Raw genomic sequence first — 20,680 nt, 5'->3', positions numbered from 1 at the left:
TGCTGTTCCAACTTGATATAGCAAGGAGGAGCTATCTGCTTCTGACTCTTCCCTAAGTTGTCAAGGAGAGTCTTCACTGATGACTATACACTGGCAGGTTCCTTGGGACTCTTAAGAGATCCTCATTTTCTGAGCCAGACTAATGCCAATTTATTCATTAGGTATCCTCCTTCAGGAAGTTTTTGGCACAGGAAACCTGGTATGGTGAGAAGAGACTAGAGTTCAGAACTATACATTAGCCCTACTACAATTCTTGAATAGAATAAAGACCAAGATGTAATGATACACACAGACAATGTCTCTTTCAAAGCCTTTGTCAACCATCAGGGAGAGGTATCTTGAAGAGGAAAGCAAGATCTTGATCTGGGCAGAGTCCAACCTATATCTGTTTGAGTGTGGATAGCAGGCCTGAGACCAAGAGGGAGAAGGTCCTATACTCTCAGGCTTTTCAGCTCCTTGTAAAAATATTCAGGTATTGAAAGATCAGTCTCTTTGCAAGTCATTCCAATTGCCAGGTTGAAGGTTCTTTGCTCAGGTTGGTGCTGGGAGCAGCAAGGATACATGCTGTAACAGTCCTATGGCTGAAAGCACTGCCTTATGATTTTCTTGTTTAGACAGCCCCAAAAGGTAAGAATCCATTTTGGGGATGTGCAGAACAGTTTGTGGTTGGAATGTTATGACTACAAACCGTGCCATTCCATTGGAACAGAACACCCATCAAATAAAGGGCCTGTTCTGAGTTTGGAACAGAACAATTCTGATCTGAGTTTGGAACAATCTAACAGAACAAGGTTCTTCCATTAGAACAAGTGGCTTGACCTGGTGGAACGTTCCGTGGATCTTGCATTCCATTCTGAGCTTGGAACGAAATGCAAGATCTGTTTTGCGCACATCCCTAATCTATTTGGAGAAGCTTGGGAAGAACTGCACCCTTGCAGTTCTCAGCTGCCCCGTGTGAGTGCCCAGCTTTCGTTTCGTCACTCTTTGCCTCACCCCCGGACACTCTCAAGGATCTTAGCTCTTGTCTAGCTTTCCCCATGCCAGGGCTGGGTGGCTTCTAAAGCACCCCACCACCACCACCACCACCTGGGGCAGTTGCCCCATGAGGTACTGGGGGCTGGAAAGGAATTCCAAAGTTTACTGATGCACACAATCCTAGTTGCTACTTTCCAATAATAATCTCCCCCTATGAGTAGTTCTAGGTTCTAACCTTCTGAAGGTGAATCAGTGTCAGCTAGTTGTAACACTTGGTCTTGATGAGCATTATCTCTGGACATGCTCACTATCTCATTACACAGTTGAAGTATTTCCAAAATGTCAAATTCAATAATATTCTTTACACCCAGAGACCTTGTATTGTAACCTTGACTTTTTGCATTTTTGTAATCAGTGGTACTTCAATTCCAACAGAATGAATTTTCAGTTTTTCCCAACAGAATGATTCAATATTCTTAAATACCCTCCCTTATGATTGTTATCGGGCTCCTTCTATCTAATAAGAACTGCACTATTTTAACTGTTTTAGAGCCCTGTGCTAAAACTTGTATAGTCTGTAACAAAACCGTGTCCTGTGAACTTGACTTCACTCAAGCTGGTGCCATTGAAGACATAGTAGTGTTATCTGCTGTATCTTTACCAGTAGTCTCTTTTGATTCTTGAGGTTGCTTTGGACAAATGGCCTTGTGGTGATGGTTCCCACAATTATCACAAACTTAATTTTTCATCTTGCACTTTGCTATATGTCATGTCCCCAAGCATATGAATCATCTTCCTTGACCTTTCAGCTTTTACTTCTGCTCTGAATGAGTGTCCATGCATCACAACCTTTTGGTGTTGTGACTGTCATTCTTGCAGAATACGTAGTCATTTTTTAAAGCACTCAGTGCAGCAGCCAAAGGGGTAGATCTACCATAGTTCCTTTCTGCCCCCCTGGATACCACAGCCTTGGTTTTTGCTCATTACTTTTGAACGTTGTCTCTCTCTTGTATTTTCACTCTTTGTTTGTGAAGAATTGAGACATTACTCTCAGGTATTTTAAAATTACATCTCATGAAATCTAGCACTCATGAGACTGAACACTTCTGATACCAACAGTCCTGTTGTAGCACTTTGTTGTCATCTTCAACATCATCAACCCTATTCTTATTGTGAATGTATGTCTTTAGGGCAGGCATCCCCAAACTGTGGCCCTCCAGATGTTGCTGAACTACAACTCCCAGCATCCCTAGACACAATTTTTTGTGGTTGGGTATGCTGGGAGTTGTAGTTAAGCAACATCTGGAGGGCCACAGTTTGGGGATGCCTGCTTTAGGGAATATCTTCATCAAAATTGACATAGAAGATTTTTGTGTCTAGAATCACTCCCATAGACTCAAGACAATGTACTTGAACCTTCACAGTCATCATATAAATGGTGTAGAGCAATAATGTGATTTGCTTGGGTTTAGATTTCACAGCTGATTTATGCCAGCATTGATGAGCAAGTATCTTCATCCAAATCTACCTGTCAGTATCTGCACTATATCATCTATAATATCGATCCCATAAAACTTATAGTTCCTGTAAAATTTCTCAATTGCTATTTTAGGAAGTTCTACTATTAGCACTATAGGACTTCTCTTCTTGCTGAAGAAGCTGATAATGCACTTTTTTCTACATAATGTATATTAACAGCTCACATTTCTTGTGTTTTCCACACAATAATAAAGTTTTTATCATTATGTGTAACGTCTGTCTCTCTCTCTCTAAATCATCAAGTTGAGTAGTCCCTTTTCAAGTTCTTGTTCAGGCTCATCTAATCTAATCTGTTTTCTTGTACAATAAGCGGATTCAGTGTTTCTTTAGTCATAGATAAATTCTCTCAGATTTGTTCAGAGTTTCCATTTTCTGCAACAATTGTGTCAGGCCACTGCTCTTCTGTGTTTCTGTCTTTCCAGATCATCAACCCATCCATTTTTTGTTTGTTGGTAGCTTCAAGTTCCTGGATTTTTGACACCAAATTTTTAGTTGAAAATTATTTGAGAATAGATCAATATCCATATTTGGTGTATATAGGTTATTTCTCTGGACTCCGTCCTTTAATTGAAATTTCTTTAACACATCAATAATATTTGTCTTAACATTACATTCAGATTAATGCATATCATATGTATCTTTGGGACTCTTCATTTCTTATTGTAAGCTGTAATATACAACTCCTGCACAAGACTGACCTAACATCAAACCTTAATGGTGCAGCGGGGAAATGCTTGACTAGAAGCAGAAGGTTGCTGGTTCAGATTCCCACTGGTACTATATCGGGCAGCAGCGATATAGGAAGATGCTGAAAGGCATCAGCTCACCGCGTGGGAGGAGGCAATGGTAAACCCCTCCTGTATTCTACCAAAGAAAACTACAGGGCTCTGTGGGTGCCATGAGATGAAATAGACTTGATGGCACGCTTTACCTTTAACATCAAACTGTCATTTTAAACTGAACTTTCTCAAATGCCAAACCTCTGACCAACCAATCAGTCACACTCAAGGTTCCGTCCTCTCCAAGTCTGAACGATGTAGTGTCAATTAATAATATGGACTCCCATCAATAAGAGTGTCTTTCATAGGTTCAAGCTTGTCCTTTGTCCTGATCTGACCTGTCCTAATTTCAAAGGGAATAGAAATTTGCACTGCTTTGTTCCAATTCCACTCTTCCTTATGAAGAGAAATGGAATCAGATGAATGTCAGGAGGACCCTTAAATTTATTTTATTTAAAATATTCATACCCCGTCCTTTGGAGTGGCTTACAACATTAATAAAATAGGTACAATATAAAACAATAAAAAGTTAATAAAATTAAAAAGTTAAAAGGCTAATCTAAAACAACATTTAAACATTACACATCTTAAAAGTTATAAGTAAAAAATGATACCTGGAGGGGGAATGGGCCACTCAACAATACAAACCTTTGTATTGTCCAAACATTGACTTCCCCCCAGAGTGTAGTTCCTTGCACTACAGTTTCCAGATGCATTGTTGTCATGTTCAGATTCTTGAGCAGGGACCCCTCTTTAGAGAATCAAAATATTACAGCCTATTCTTTTTTCAGGGGACCAGTGATTTCAGAGACCTTACGGGCTAGACTAAAGAAACTTGCAAAGCTGCCACTTGGACTTTCATCCACACCTTCAGAAGACCATATCTCATTGATAAATGGTCCTTTGACAGAAGGGTTCTGAAGAATGGTCTAGAACCTGATAACTTCTGCTTTTCAGTGGTTGTCTTGAACTCATGAGTTATACTGCAGCTGGATATCCCAGCTACAGACTTCCCTACTGCTGCTAGGGAAGGAAAGGGGAATAAATACCTGTTCTTGGGGAAGGAAGGAGGTCTGATATAGTCTGAGTGCACATGGTGAATAGTTAGGGAACCTGGTGAAGTTCCTCTTTCTGGTCCTTTGTTCTCTCCTTTGGGATATTTATATTGGAGTTATGTGTTTAGCTACCTGTATCTAGTTTCAAATCTAGTGCTGCAGTTTAAAAGGAGGGTTTTTTATTTCTATACTGCACTAGCATGGTCTGAGTAAGCAGAAGCTACTCTTAGATAATGGCATTACTTCAAGGATTCTGTCTGCTTTTAAGAGCAATTTTAGTTGACAAATTACCCTATTTCCACTAGGAAGAACAGGAATTTACTGGTATGTAATGAAGCAAAATTTCCTTATCTCTTAGTGTAATGGCAGGTCAACAGTAAATAACTCTGTTTTAATTTAAATAATGCTGTCAGATGTTCTTGGAATATAATCTGCACGGAGATATCGTTAAGTTGCATTACTATTTTGTGAAAACTCAACCTGTTAAAGTATTTGATGACGCTATAGATAGTTCTAAAAAAGACCAAAATGTCTTTACAGGGTGCATTTGGAGCTCTTCAGAAGATCTGTGAAGATTCTGCTGAAATCTTAGATAGTGATGTATTAGATCGACCGCTTAATATCATGATTCCTAAATTCTTACAATTCTTCAAGCACAGCAGTCCAAAAATAAGGTACGGTGTTACATCTCCCACTCTCCCCAATACTGAAAACTGTTCAGTCAACAAGATTTTGTGAGGAAGCAGTTTAAATATAGCAAACCTGAATGCCATTGCCAGCCAAAAACTTTCTCTGCCTAGAATGGATTATATTATGTCAGCTTCAGGGACCCTGAGTAATAAACATCTGTTCTGGCTTCCCAGTACTAAAACATATTATGTGGCCTTATTGACATTTCTGGAGCTTAGTTGAATTGTACCAGAGACTTGTAAACAGCCATTTGCTGGGAATGGAAGTTTTGTAAATTGGAAAAGTCAGTTCGTTCTTTTATCCTTTGTGCAGTCACATTTATGGGTATTGTTGGTGTGCCTTAAATAACTGATTGGTATATTTAGGAAGGCAGACAAGTAGCTTTTGTGGACTTGTTTTGAAAGTCTAATCAGATGCTCCTTCCAAATACCATAAGTCAAGCAACAGAAAAACCTCTGACTGAATCCTGCTTGGCTTTGGATGTAAACAACCCATCCTACCTGGATTTTGAAGCTCAACAAGGTGTGGGACCAGACAGGGGAGCTTGGTTCAGAAAAGAATTTGTCTTCCTCATTGATCTCTCTCTTTTGATCCCAACCTCAGTCTATCTGTTTGTGTCTCCTGTTCCCACCCCCACTTTCTCAAACCCATAAGAAATAATGGGGTTGCTTTCAAAGGTATTATAACTCACTCTGGAGAATATAGTTGTATACTTGACTATAACTGGGGCAGTGTGTTTCTGTGGAGTAGAAAAATGGTTGCTTGAAAGAAAGAGTTGCTTACATGCTTATTGTATTCATAGGGCTAAACTGCCTATCTCAGTGTTTTAAATAAAAGTCTGATTTGATTCTTAAATATTTTTTCTGCTTTGTTAATATTCGATGCATTGCATACAGATTTTTTTCAAAAAAGTAACTACTTTTTGTAGGTCCCATGCAGTTGCATGTGTCAATCAATTTATCATCAGTAGGACTCAAGCCCTTATGTTACACATTGATGCATTTATTGAGGTAGGTGATTCTCTTTATTGTTTAACAGCAGTGTGTTTAGAATCTTTGGAGAGATTAGAAATCTCCTTTGAGTAACCTTATGTTTTCTCTCTCTCCCTCCCCCCCACCCCCCACCACAAATTTGGTAGTAAAGCTGATTACATTTATTATACATACAATGATGACAAATTTGTAAGATTCCCACCTCCACTACATAAAACAGGATAAGAACATAAACGATGAATCTCTTAAGATTAAAAATATATATCTATACAGAAGTACTCCTAAACAGCTGTTTTCAAACTCTGCTTTGTGTGCAAGCTGGTGAGACAATGGTCCCAGTTCCTCTTCAGTGTATCTACAAAGGAACAGCCTGTTTTCTTTCCTCCTTCATATTGTGACTGTTCTCATCCTACATGTTCTCACCACTCAGTCAGGATATCTATATTGCTCAATGTTTAGTACTGAGTATACTGGGACATGTATGGGCACAAAGATAGGAAAATGTTGAATAGGGGCAAGTTGTAGTACAAACTAGTAGGTTATAATCTGATTACCTCTCGGCCACCATCAGTTAAAGAAATGCTATGCTGATTGGGAAGAGGAAGCAAAGCTGTAGCTTAGCTTTTGGCCAAAGCAAAACCATCTTGGTTGGGCAAAAATATGGATGGGGACAGATTTCTTCCTGTGGCAACTGCTTACATTTGTGTGGGGAGGCCTACCTTGCATTCAGGAAATCTGACTCGGGCAGACTTCCTAAATACCTTTATGATATTTGTTAATTATCACCGTAAGTTATTCTTTCATCTTGGCCATAGTATACATCTGTTCTTTGTGTTCTCTTTGCACGCATACTTATTGAATCTACATCTGCTATTAAAAAAAAGAGAGCCTCATCCAGACTACATTCTCCCACAGCTGCTGCCCTTGAGGAAAGTGTACAATAAAAATTGAACTAGTACCTCCATCAAAAAGCAACCAATCTCCTTGTACTACTTTATGATTTCAAAATGGGACGAGAGCATTTGTCTCATTTTTATCTGCAATGATGTACATTCTTTCATCACTCATTGACAGTTTTGAATGATTTCCCTTTTAACCACACTCTCACTTCTCTGTCTTGGTGCTTGGTTCACACTGATAGACTTCATGGTTGTGTACTTCAGTATAAACGTAAGATATAGCAGCCAAAGGATCTACATTTTGCTCTCAGTCCCAATGCATTCCAAAGCAGGGTCCATGACCTTTCCAGTGCTTACCTCCCCACCTTTCACCAAATACATGGTAGTGCCTGCCATCTACCTTTTGCCATTGTCCCATTAAGATTTTTCTCTATATAGACAACTGACTACTTGTTGCTCACTCTCGTTATCACCTCCTCAACCATATTGACATATCTGTTCTTCTCTGCTGCTGGATGAGGACCTCTTGTGTGGGTTGTTCTTCCCATGTACTCCAGAGGCAGGACTTATGCAAATTAGCTGAAGCTTTAAGAGCCTGGGAGGAATGACCCTACCCATAGTCCTGCATCCAGCTTCAGAGAAAGCCGTCCTACTTCCAATCCAGACTCTCTTCCTCTTCCACAATCTTCATCTCTCTTTTCCCTCTGGTCTGTTTTATCTTTCCACTGTCTTTTTTTATCTATTTAAAAGAGGAAGAGAGAGCTCTTTACCTTCTCTTTCCCCCTCCTCTTTAGCCTACTCTTTCTGCTGCTGCCCCCCCCCTTTCCTCCTCAGTGTCTCTCTGGTTGCTATGGAGCCACCCAGCTCTGGGATCCAAAACTCCCTGGTCCCCAGGGGGGAAAGAGCATCCGGATTCCTGCCATGGAGTGATGCGCCCAGAACTGCAGCAAGGCAAGCTGCCTCCGAAATAAACATGTCATTATGTCCTTGCTGCTGCCTTCCAACCTGGACACCACTCACCTGGGAGAGGATTCGTTGGGTCCCCTTCCAGTAGGCTGCAAGGCCCAAAGCCATCGAGAGCGCCCAGATGAGTAGCTGATCTCCAGCTCCTGCTCACAGTCCACCCAAAGGCCCTGCAGCACAGCTGTTGGTACACCAGTTTTGCTGCCCCCCTCCACAGGGCCTACAACAGCTCCTCTGCCTTCACAATTGGCTGGCATCCCTGCCTCGGCCACATCCTCATTACCAGCAACTGAAAAAAGCAGGAAATGCTGTTGGGAACGTAGTCTAGCACTCCCAACAGCTGCAAACACAGGAATGGCAAGACACTGCTCAGTCTTCCTCTACTGACTGACTTCACAGAGAGGTACCTCCAGCCTGGCAGCCATGGTTCCAAAGCATGTTGTCCCAATCTTTGCAATAGCATAGGACCAAGAATGAGAAACAAAAGAGAAGGGATTCTTCCATCTCTTTCTCCTCTTCTTCCTCCAGTACGCCAAAAACAGAGTTTACTCCATTTTGTTCACTGTTCCAAGGAAAGATGGCTCCCTCAGAGCAGCCCTCAGCCTCAAATTTGTGAGGAAGGTTTGTAAAACATAGAATTTCAGGATGGAAACTCTGGGATCTATCGCAGAATCACTCCACCAACTTGATTTTGTGGCTTTCATAGACCTCATGGATGCCTACCTACATATCCCAGAACACAGGGGCAGTCAGCATTTACTGAGATTCAGATACAATACAGAGCCCTCTTTTGGGGCTTTCCTCAGTTCCCAGAATATTTACAAAGGCTGTCCTATCTTATAGCATACCAAAGACTGTGGGGCATTTGGGAATTTGCATATTTAGGCTATCTGCATCTGTACATGGATTTATGGCAGACAGCTACAGACACTTGCCAACAACAGATTCCTGGTGATCAAAGTAAAAAGTTGCCTTCGTCCATCTCACTAGTTACACCACCTAGGAGTGCTGAGAGAGAATTATCTGGATACTCACTCTTCCCAGGATACTTACTCTTCCATCCTGACTCTTCTCTTCACTGCTCAACTGGACCTGGCCTGGTTCAGCTCGGGATTGAGCTGAACACCTCTGGCCAGTCAGGGGTTCTAATGGACTAGATGGGCCTAGGGCGTGATCCAGCAGGGCTGTTCTTAGGTTCTTATATTTTCTTCTATGATGTACATTGACATTCACGATAGTATCCTTTGTTGAGTGATTCTGAGCTGTTGCTTCTCCCACACTTACAATTCTCCACCCCATCTTCCATTTCTCGGGGACTTCCACACTCCATAACCAATTTAACATGCAGTGCTGACTGGGTGATACATGACCAATATTCCCTCTTATTCTTTTCATCTATGTGCAGAATGAGTTCTGTTCCAAGCAGCAGTATCAAGGCAGTGTGCCTGCACGTGAGTGGGACCTTCTTGACTCAACCTGAGGGGACCTAAAACTGAGCGGACATAAAAAATGTTTGTGTGGGCGTGCATACAGGCACACGCTTAAGAGGGAGCAGTGGTCCTTGTCTACTCTGCCTTTTCACCTTCATTCCCTATATTGCCATAAATTTCTTGTTGACAGGGCAGATTACATCCTCATAGCCCTGTAGAGGCCATAGCAACCATGGCTCGTGATGCTTCTCCATGTCTCATGGGACCCATATGTCTGTCTGTCTTCAGTTCCACACCTATTACAGGACAGTGGGCAGGTTCTCCATCTTACTACCTGAAAGGATCCTCCTCTGACTGGTCTTCTGCTATTTACTCTGACAAAATTCGTAACTGTATTGAGATACAGACAGTTTTGAAGTTCTAATATTAAATATATACCCTACTGGTTCTTGAGCATACTGCAGTAGAGTAATTTAAGGCAGTTCCTATAAAAACCTATATTACACACTGTACATTATGTTGATAATAGAGTAGAACAATAACTAACCAGCCACTTTAAAGTGAGCCTGTAGCAACGAAGGACAGAAAATACCAAATATATACATTTTGGAAAAATAAGCTCTCAAGGTGTCTTACAAGAGATAATATAAATTGCACATATTCAGTTAATTAAAGTAGCTTCATAATATCTTCATATTTTGTGGTTTACAGATACTTGTAGAACCATAGTCTGTAGTATTTTGGCTATTTAATAATTCATTGCTGGAGAAGACAGACAATGCTGGTCTCAAGGCTTCCAGCTACCCTGATAAAAAGTGTGTCTATTTGGGTGGTCTGCTGTAACCATCTGGTGTGGTGTGTATTTTTTTCCTCCACTCTAGGGATTTTGCTGGGTTGACAAATGCTGTCTATGACTTTAATCTTATAATACAGTAAAAGGTTCTGCTTTGGCTTTTAATTCAAAGCTGGCAATAAATTGTTGGAGGCTACAAAATGATTTTTAGCTGTATTCCAAATAATGTGGACTATTTAAATAAAAAATGTATACTTTGAGGTAAGAACATAAGAACAGCCCTGCTGGATCAGCCCCAAGGCCTGTCTAGTCTAGTCTAGCATCCTGTTTCCCACTGTGGCCCAACAGATGCCTCTGGGAAGCCCACAGGCAAGAGGTGAGGGCATGCCCTCTCTCCTGCTGTTGCTCCCCTCCAACTGGTATTCAGGAGCAGCTTACCTCTGAAGCTGGAGGTGGCCTATAGCCACCAAAATAGACCTATGGTGTCCATTGATAGACCTATCCTCCATGAATTTCTCCTCTAAAAGCCATCCAAACTAGAGGATGCCTGGATGGCTGATGTGCCACCACATCCTGTGGCAGAGAATTCCATAGATTAATTACGTGGGGTGTGAAGAAGTACTTCCTTTTGTCAGTCCTAAATTTCCTGACCATCAATTTCGTGGGATGTCTCCTGGTTCTAGTGTTGTGAGAAGGGAGAAAAATTTCTCTCTGTCTGGTGACCAGAACTGTACGCAGTACTCCCATTGTGGCTGCACCATAGATTTGTATAAGAACATGATAATATTAGCAGTTTTATTTTCAATCCCCTTCCTAATGATCCCTAGCATGGAATTGGGCTTTTTCACAGCTGCCACACACTGAGTTGACACATTCAATGAGCTGTTCACCATGACCCCAAGGTCTCTCTCCTGGTCAGTCACTGACAGCTCAGATTCCATCAGTGTGTGTGTGAAGTTGGGTTTTTTGCCCCAATATGCATCATTTTCCTCTTGCTTACACTGAACTGCATTTGCCATTTTGTCACCCAGATTGAAGAGTTCTTTTTGGAGCTCTTAACAATCTGTTGTGGATTTCACTACCCTAGTTTAGTGTCACCTGCAACTTTGGCCGCTTGGCTGCTTACACCAACTTCTAGATAAGTTATGAACAAGTTAAAGAGCACCAGTCCATATAACAGATCCCTTGGGGACCCCACTTACTACTTTCCTCCATTATGAAAACTGTCCATTTATTCCTACCCATTGCTTCCTGTCCTTCAACCAGTTACCAATCCACAATTGAACCGGTCTCCTTATTCTGGTAGATTCTGGAAGTGGTTTATTTTGTTGTTCACTGTGTCTTTCCCCGTCAACAGAATCTGTTTGCATTGGCTGGTGATGAGGAGCCTGAAGTACGTAAAAATGTGTGTCGAGCTCTGGTGATGCTGCTGGAAGTTCGAATGGACCGCTTACTTCCTCACATGATTAGTATTGTTGAGGTAACTTCTGTACTTTCAATAAGTAAAGATATAAAATGCGTGCTTGATGTGGAAGGAGTGGTGGGGTGAGATCCATAAAAGTAATTCAGAGTATCTGCCATACAGTGATGCTTCATTTCATGCCATGACAGAGATGAGATTTGAGCACACACATCGGATGTGAAGGAAAACTATATTGCCTATTTCTACTACATTTTTTAAGGATAAGCATAGTTGTTTTGCAACAGATGATATATAACTGCTTTTTATAGGTAAAATACATTGTTCAGGGTAGCTTAAAGTGTTCCATTTTATACCTGTGTAGTGCTGATCTATTATAATTTGCATCATAATTTGCATCATATGGCTACTTAAATACTTTAAGTAAATCTAATGACTTGCTAAGGATTAGGAGAGAAACACCAGTAATAACAGAAGGCACATGCAAGTTGTCTCTTATTTTCCCCATACGCTTCTTCCAGTGAATAGAATCACACGGAGATAGCTCATTGTAAGCTATACATGCTATAATGACGTGCAACCATTTCTGCAATCTCAGTAGCACTTTCTTCCATCCACTATGGACTTCATGGACAAAATAAACAGCTGATTGACACTTGTAAACTAGCCCCAAGTCAGGCATGCCACTTCTCATGGTTGAAAATACAGCACTAGATAACTGTCAAAGAAAACAGTTTGTAAAATGATGTTATAGTGCTAAATGTTTTGGATTAACAGCATCAATCCATGGCACTTACTACTTCTGTAGCACCATTGAGTAACTTAGTCTGGCTGTTAGCCACTGATTTAAATGGTAAGGCATAGACAATGCAAACCAAGGGAAGTAGAAGAATCAAGACTGAAAACCTGTGCAATCCGGTCCATGACAATATTGGCAATGTTCAGTGTTTGGGAAATCAGAGTTTAAGCTTCAGTGTATTATCCAGAGGGAGCAATGAGCCCAAGGCAAAAGCAAGGAATTACCCCTGATATTTTTTTGCTTAATTTGCGCTTTCAGTGAACAGAATCCAAAGATGTGGTATCTGTAATCCCATAGGTATAATCAAAGATTTAAACTAGCTTTTTGTAAGCAACTCTTGTGATGGTAAACTGCTACTTTAAACTGTTCTATCACTTGCACAAGAAAACTAATGTATATATCATTTTACTTCCCATGACACTGTGTGCAGTATATGCTACAGAGGACTCAGGACCAAGATGAAAATGTAGCTTTGGAGGCTTGTGAGTTTTGGCTCACTTTGGCTGAACAGCCAATTTGTAAAGATGTACTATGTCGGCATCTTACCAAGTAAGTTAAATTTTTATATGGTATTGACAAATTGAGAATGTATATTAATTGTGCTCAGTGTCTACTAAAAGAAATACTGTTGATGGAACTTGTTTTGTGAATATGCATACACGTGAATTAGTCTGTCTTTATTGGTTCTGTTTTTTGGACTAGCAATAGTTTACCTATTCCTTCCAGTAGGGTGAAAGGGGTAGTAACTCTATAAAGTACCTACCCCAAAAGCTTTCTCTGTAGTGAGTCTTTCTACTAAGTGACCCATTGGCTAAGGGAAGAAGGAAACAAAGTTTTATATAGTCTCTTAAAGCTGCAGTAATAAATGTAATAATAGCAAAGGTGCACATGTTTGGCTTCAGTTTGGGATCAAACAGCTGTTGAGCTGTGGTTTAAAAGGTACAAGACTGGTGGAACTGTAAAATGTTTTAGCACAGTTGGAAGAAAGTGGTAGAAACCTAAGAAGTAGGGTTGTGAATAATACCACTACTACTATGTATATACCATGTTTCAATAAAAGTTCTCAAAGTGCTTTACATAGAAAAATAAATAATAAATAAAGATGGTTTCCTGTCCCCAAAGGGCTCACAGTCTAAAAAGAAACAGGTGGACAGCAGCAACAGCCACTGGAAGGATGTTGTGCTGGGGTTGGATAGGGACACCTACTCTTCCCCTGTTTAATATAAGATCCACTAATTTAAAAGGTGCCTCTTTGCTCTAAGTTAGAAGGGGTATACACTATATCCCCAAACACTTGAGATATATAATACATAGTAAAGCTAATATGTTTGGCTGAGTTTCATTAAGGTAGAGAAGAGATTAATAAGATCAGGGTATATGGCGCAGCGGGGAAATGACTTGATTATCAAGCCAGAGGTTGCCAGTTTGAATCCCTACTGGTATGTTTCCCAGACTATGGGAAACACCTATATCAGGCAGCAGCGATATAGGAAGATGCTGAAAGGCATAATCTCCTACTGTGTGGGAGGAGGCAATGGTAAACCCCTCCTGTATTCTACCAAAGACAACCACAAGGCTCTGTGGTCGCCAGGAGTTGACACCGATTTAATGGCACACTTTACCTTTACTTTTCTGTTGGAATGATACAGTAATTGGTTCCTTTGGAATATTTTGAAAATATTTTGGATCTTATGTCTAAGGAGATATGAATTTTATATACTGACAGAACTATATAGAAGGACCTCAGTATTTGCAGGGGTTCCGTTACATGGTACAACCGTGGATACAGAAACTGTGAATATTGGACATTAGGGCAATGGGGGAATTGGGGGTTAGGTTTCTGGTGGGGGGTGGGGACATATAAAAAATGATGTATTTCGGGCAGATGCAGGGGGAAGCTGCCTAACCATTGCCATCTCCTGCGCAGTATGAGATGATGCCTTTCAGTATCTTCCTATATAGCTGCTCCCCAATATATGGGTGTTTCCCATAGTCTAGGAAACATACCAGTGGGGATTCGAACTGGCAACCTCATGCTTGCTAGGCAAGTCATTTCCCCACTGAATCAGCTGTATCCTAGCCCTATTATGCTTGAAAGGAACTTTCTCATGCTCTTCTCCCAAGAACAGCCCCTCATGCTGGTCAGGGAATATTGTGGGGCAGGATAGGATTATCACAAGGGTGGGCAGGGAGTGAAGAGATTGCCTCTTCCACCCCGTGAAAAGATGTATGTTCCATTCACACAAATACAATTTGATATGTAATTCATACTTTATAGTTGGTGTTTATTTGTGTAATGAACTATTTTTTAAAAATGCAATACTGTTGTATATGTGTGATTTCAGAATGCAGGTGGGTTCAAGCTCAGTTCTTTAATTATGGCTAAAGTACTGGAAATGTATTTTCACCTGTCCTTAGAAACTTGCATGGTTTTAACGGTGTTAGTGAATCTCATATAGTGTTACGTTATGGTAAAAAAATTCCGACTCAAGCAATTGATATTAATCAATTAAACAAAGTCCTTTATCTTTAGGTTGATACCTGTTTTAGTAAATGGCATGAAATACTCAGAAATAGATATCATTCTGCTGAAGGTAAGCGTAACTTTGTTTTACTCTGTTCTTGAAAGAATGATACTCAACAACTGGTACCTTTTAAAAATATATATTGTTTTTTGGTAACAGCTTTAAACAACTTACAAAGTTGTTCCATAGATACGAAAACAGGCTGTACAGTGATATAAATATTTGTTTGCTATTGTTGCACTTGTATATCTTCTGGTTCTTGTGCTCCAAAGAAAAGGCACAAGATGTTGAATTAAGGACTGAATTTCTAGCCTAGGTGACTGTGAAGCTAAAATCAAGGCTTATTGGATTTTCTGAGAGTTTAATTTTTTGTGAAATTGTGGTTTGTTCTTTTAAGCCATGTTGTAAAGTCCTTCAGTGTTCCCATTTTTGTTTTAAATAATACTAATATATACACTTTTAAATCCAAGCTCCCTGCTCCATCTAAAAGGCTTAGGGTGTATAACAGAAGGGGTAATTTGGCATTTAAAAACCAATATTGTTTCAGAATTGGAATCCTTCAGTTGGGATATTCAGCTGTTTGGTTTCTGGTAACAGGGAGATGTTGAAGAAGATGAAGCCATCCCAGATAGTGAACAAGACATAAGGCCCCGGTTTCACCGTTCTCGGACAGTAGCTCAGCAGCATGAAGAAGATGGTATTGAAGATGATGACGACGATGAAGATGAGCTTGATGATGATGATACTATTTCTGACTGGAATTTAAGTAAGCCTAATTCTCACATGGAATACTGTAAAATCCAAAAGTATGTTTGGCTCCGCCTACTCTTCCTTTCCCCTTCTTAAAGCCTCTTCAGCCATGTTTCAATACCTCATCTTTCCTTCTGGGACATTTCTCTGGGTTGGGACTTGGGGTCACAGTTATACGATGTCTCTGCTCCTACCTAGGGAGTCATACTCAGAAGGTGGTGCTGGGGGATGCCTGCTCCACCCCTTGGCCTTTGGCCTATGTGGTGCCACAAGGATCTATTCTGTCCCCCATGCTGTTTAACCTTTACATGAAGCCCCTGGGAGAGGTCATTTGTAGGTGTGGGCTGCAGAGCCATCAATATGCTGATGACACCCAGCTCTACCTATCTTTTAAGTCAGCAGACACCAGGGAGGCAGTGGATGCTCTGAACGGGGCTTGCAGGCTGTTCTGGACTGCTTGGGGGCAAACAAGCTGAAACTTAATCCAGATAAGACAGACGTGCTCTGGGTTGGTAGAACTGATTATCTGAGTAATGAGGTAAATCTGGTCTTGGAAGGGGTCCTGCTCCCTCTGAAAGACAAAGTCTGCAGCTTGGGAGTGCTTCTGAACCCACCGTGCAGATGGTGGCGGTGTTCAGAAGTGCCTTTTACCAACTACGGCTGGTACGCCATCTGCAAACCCTACTTGGAGAAGTCAGACCTGACCTCATTCACTCATGCGTTGGTAACATCCAGATTGGACTACTGCAAATGTGCTCTATGTGGGGCTGTCCTTGAAGACTGTTCGAAAGCTTCAGCTGTTTCAAAATGCTGCCGCAAGGATGCTCATGGGTGCAAGTCGCTTCATGAGTATTACATCCATCCTGTGTCCGCTTCATTGGCTACCGGTCCATTTCCGGGCTAGATTCAAGGTGCTGGTATTGACCTTTAAAGCCCTACATGGCTTGGGGCTGGGGTACCTGTCGGACTGCATTTGCCCATATGAATCTGCCAGGGCCCTCCGCTCATCACCCCGCCACTAACAGAGATCTGGTTGGTGGGGACTAGAGACAGGGCCTTTTCGGTTGTGGCCCCTCGACTGTGGAACAGCCTCCCTGAAGAGCTTTGCCATGCTCCCTCCCTCAGTGTTTTTTAAAAAAATTTTAAAATGCACCTTTTTAAGGAGGCTTTTTAATGCTCCATTTGCTTGTTATATCTGGTTAAGTTCTTTAGCTTTTTATAATTTTCAGTTTTTAGCTTTTAAAAAAACCTTTAATTTGAACCTAATAATGACTGGTTTTTAATTTGACAACTTTTTTGTTTAATTTGGTTAATTTTATTACATTTATTGTATCTTGTGTCTATCTTATTGTTGTGAGCCGCCCCGAGCAGTAGTGCACTGGAGGAGTGGAGTATAAATATTTTTTAAATAAATAAAATTCATTCTAAGTAATTTGAAATTAAAACTGTTAACTTGGTACCTTGAAAAAAAATCCTTTGAACCCTGTTCTTCTGTCCTGCTGTTTCTCTGTAAGAGATCACTAATTCTAGTGATCAATGGGCTTCTGCCTTTAAATAGGTATGAACATTATGAATTTTTTTGATGCTCATGGCGACAAGTTTTAATAATTAAATGTGTCTCACAAATGTATTCATTGTTTCTCTAGGGAAGTGTTCTGCTGCTGCCCTTGATGTCCTTGCCAATGTATTCCGTGATGAACTGCTGCCACACATTTTGCCCCTTCTGAAAGAATTGCTTTTTCATCCAGAGTGGGTAGTCAAAGAATCAGGCATTCTAGTTCTAGGAGCAATTGCTGAAGGTTAGTCGGAGCTTGCATTACAATTTACAGTCTCAAAAAAGCACATTGCAGGTGCAAAAAACTTGTCATATACTTAAGCTGTGTTCTTGAGGCTTTGTATGCATGTATAATTCTGCATTTTTTTTGGTAGTACATTGAAAGTTGCTTTAATAAGCCAGCCCAGCCGTCTTGCAAGCATTTTTGGAACACAGTCTCATCATTTTTAATGGCACATACTTCCAGACATGGGCTATTAATACTTTAACTTTTTCCTCCCCTGAGGGAAACCAAGGTTGTACTTCAAACAATTAGGGATGTGCACGGATCCGTGGAGCTTCGGTCTGGCACTGGGGTGGGGGTTCCTTTAAGGGCGGGGGGAGGATGTACTTACCTCTCCCACCGCTTTCCCCCCACCGGCACGCGTTTTGTGGTAAGCATTTGGGGTGGCAGGATACCTCCCTGCCGCCCCCTCTCAGCCGCAAAAGGCTTCAGAAAGCCTTTTGTGCATGCACACGTTGCGGAGACGTGAAGAGAGTGCGACGTGCACACGTGCAAAAGGCTTTCTGAAGCCTTTTGCAGCTGAGAGGGGGAAGGGGTGGCAGGGAGGTATCCTGCCAGCCCAAATGCTTACCACAAAACACGCCGGCGAGGGGAAAGTGGCGGGAGGGGTAAGTACACCCTCCCGCCGCCCTTAAAGGAACCCCCACCCCGGCGTGCAAACCTCGAACTGCCCCAAGATCAGACTGATCCAGAGGCCTGTAGAATGGCCTCTGGACCGGTCCGTGCACATCACTACAAACAAAGTCCTCCACTTTGTTTTCTACATGGAGATAAAGTACAAAGTGTCTCTATGAAGATTCAGAGTATTTAGGTTTGTGGATTAAAAATGTTCTGTGCAGTGATCATCGCAGGGGGGAAAACAAATTGAGTTTCTGATTTAAAAGGTGGGGTACTCTTTTGTACTGACGAAGTAGAGAAATCCAAGTTTTGCTACATTTTATATGACAGGCTGGATAATTCTGTGCAAGTCACTTATTTTTACTCAGGTATGAACCTGCTGGCCTGTCTTGAGCAAGTGGCTGTTAGTTCTTCTACCTGTATCTCAGAGTTTGATATCAGATTACTGAATTGAGAATTAGAGAAGATTTTGATTTTGATAAATTGTAATAATGCACATTTGAAATAGTTAATGAGTTTTTAGAGCAAGTACAAAGAACCATAGATAAGTCAAAATGTAGAACATTAGTCTGAGGCAAGTTATGACCAAGAATTGAACATAACGATTTGAAATGGCAATCTTAGTTTTGTGACTGTTTAACCCATTAGGTTATCTGCTTCAGTTATTTTGTACCAATCCCTGTTGTTGTAAGTGCCATATAGGCTAAACATTTCTTCTTACATTCTTTTGGGCACAATAGTAAAGAAATGGAGAAGAGAGTATACTTTTTTTAAAAAAAAATTGACACTTGGTTGTTTCCCACTCTTTGTAATGTGATTCCCCCATCATAGTCTGCATTTTCCTCATCAAGGGAATTGTGAGTTTAGGGACCAAGTTGTACATTGCTGTTTTACCTGAGCTGCAAACTGAACTACTGTTCTTTCACATTTCACCATAGATGTGGTATAGAAATCAAGTGTTGTCTGCCTTTTTTGTTTTTAATAGGTAGCTGTCAAAAACGTATTATGGTTCATGCAATGACACATTCCCTCCAGTTGGCATAATTATGGAATTGTTTTCCTGTTGGATTTGTTGCTTTGTCTGGGAGTGGTTCAACTAAGCATTTCTAACTGGTATCCTATTATTTACAGGTTGCATGCAGGGTATGATTCCATATCTTCCCGAGCTAATCCCTCACCTTATTCAGTGCCTCTCGGATAAAAAGGCTCTTGTGCGCTCCATTACTTGCTGGACTCTTAGCCGCTATGCACATTGGGTAGTCAGTCAACCCCCAGACACGTACTTGAAGCCATTAATGACTGAGTTGCTAAAACGTATCCTTGATAGCAACAAACGAGTACAAGAAGCTGCCTGCAGGTAGGTCAGAGCCATGAATATTATCCGAGGTCCTCAAAGCACATAATGAACACATTATGTTTACTTATCTGTGTTGATACTTAACATCTGCTCCTTAGTCTAAATCAAGAGTAAACAGAAGGTAGATTGGCATCTACCAGTAGATCTCTGGTGATTGGCAAGGATTTCTGACTGCTAGTGTTTTTAACAATAGTAAAACTACAAATTTTGGTTTTATCATCTGCCATTGCTGGCCTTGTGCTGTTTATTTTTCAACCTCTGTGTTGCGTTTCTGTAAAATATGAGCTTTATTTGATTACCTTTGACCAGGTCTTTGTTTAGCGTTGGCCAGTATTAGAATCCTGATCTACGTAACTCCAGAAGTCGATTTGTATGTTTATATGCAAGTTAACCCAGTATGTGGCTTATAGAGTCCATTAAGTAATTGGCTCTGTCCTTGTTTTTGTTGTTGTTGGGGTTTTTTAATTTTTTATTTAATAAGGCAATACATAAACATGAATAGTAAAACTGATACATAATGACATCCATTAACCATCCTTCCAGATATGTAAATAGAGGAGAATGACTAAAATTATCTTGATTTGTGAACAGAATAAAATCTGACCATATCATGAAAAAATCGTTAGAATTAGCTTGACCCGCTGAAAGGCGGATAATATGGGTCAGTTTTTCAGATATGGCAATATGACACATAGACTGATACCAAGATGTCAAAGACATGGTTTTTATGCTTCCAGTATTGTGCAATGGATAATCTAGCTGCAGTTAACATGAAATTTATAAGATCCTTATACAATAATATTGGCTCTGTCCTCTGAGCCATCACTTTTGTGTCTGACCATCCTCACCACTATTTTGTACATGGTTCTTTCTTCGATGTGGTCTCTGTCTTTTACACTAATGGGTTATGTGCCTGCGCAGAGACGTCAGAACCTAACAAGCTAAATTCTCCTGCTTTGGACAGGAACCCTGCCCCCAGCCTGCGCCACTCCTCATCCCCATAGTCTTTTGTCATCCGTGCTTCAGTGAACATTGTGGAGTCTGCAGCTCGACTATGAATAGGATCTGGCTGTCCCCTTGTTGTTTTCTCCCTGCTTTTTCCTTTCTCTTAATTTTTTTATTTCTTCACATAGTAGCGGTTTTTTCTTGGCGTTATGGTTTTTTATGGGTCTTTCCCTTCTTCTGAGCTCTGGTCCCTGCTGGGACGGAGTGTGGTGGCCTGCTGGCTGGCCTTTGGTGTTTATGTTGGGTACGACGA

General features: G+C 40.9%; 1 protein-coding gene across 3 annotated transcripts in view; it reads left to right on the top strand.

The window, feature by feature from the left end:
• Positions 1–20,680, top strand: part of TNPO1 (transportin 1) — a 113,717-nt gene that overhangs the window by 25,296 nt on the left and 67,741 nt on the right. For all 3 annotated transcript variants that reach the window (XR_008316509.1, XR_008316510.1, XM_053297566.1), the window contains exons 6-13: positions 4,889–5,022; positions 5,967–6,048; positions 11,473–11,595; positions 12,765–12,883; positions 14,868–14,928; positions 15,457–15,625; positions 17,256–17,408; positions 19,197–19,422. Coding sequence is in view for 1 of the 3 variants with exons in the window: in XM_053297566.1 (XP_053153541.1) it covers positions 4,889–5,022; positions 5,967–6,048; positions 11,473–11,595; positions 12,765–12,883; positions 14,868–14,928; positions 15,457–15,625; positions 17,256–17,408; positions 19,197–19,422 (1,067 nt within the window). In the remaining 2 variants the exon portion in view is untranslated. The remainder of the gene's footprint in view (positions 1–4,888; positions 5,023–5,966; positions 6,049–11,472; positions 11,596–12,764; positions 12,884–14,867; positions 14,929–15,456; positions 15,626–17,255; positions 17,409–19,196; positions 19,423–20,680) is intronic.

The sequence above is a fragment of the Hemicordylus capensis genome, chromosome 2 (assembly GCF_027244095.1).
Source record: "Hemicordylus capensis ecotype Gifberg chromosome 2, rHemCap1.1.pri, whole genome shotgun sequence".
In the NCBI taxonomy this organism is placed as follows: domain Eukaryota; kingdom Metazoa; phylum Chordata; class Lepidosauria; order Squamata; family Cordylidae; genus Hemicordylus; species Hemicordylus capensis.
Note: the sequence above shows the minus strand (reverse complement) of the source record. Positions and strands in the feature narration are given on the sequence as shown.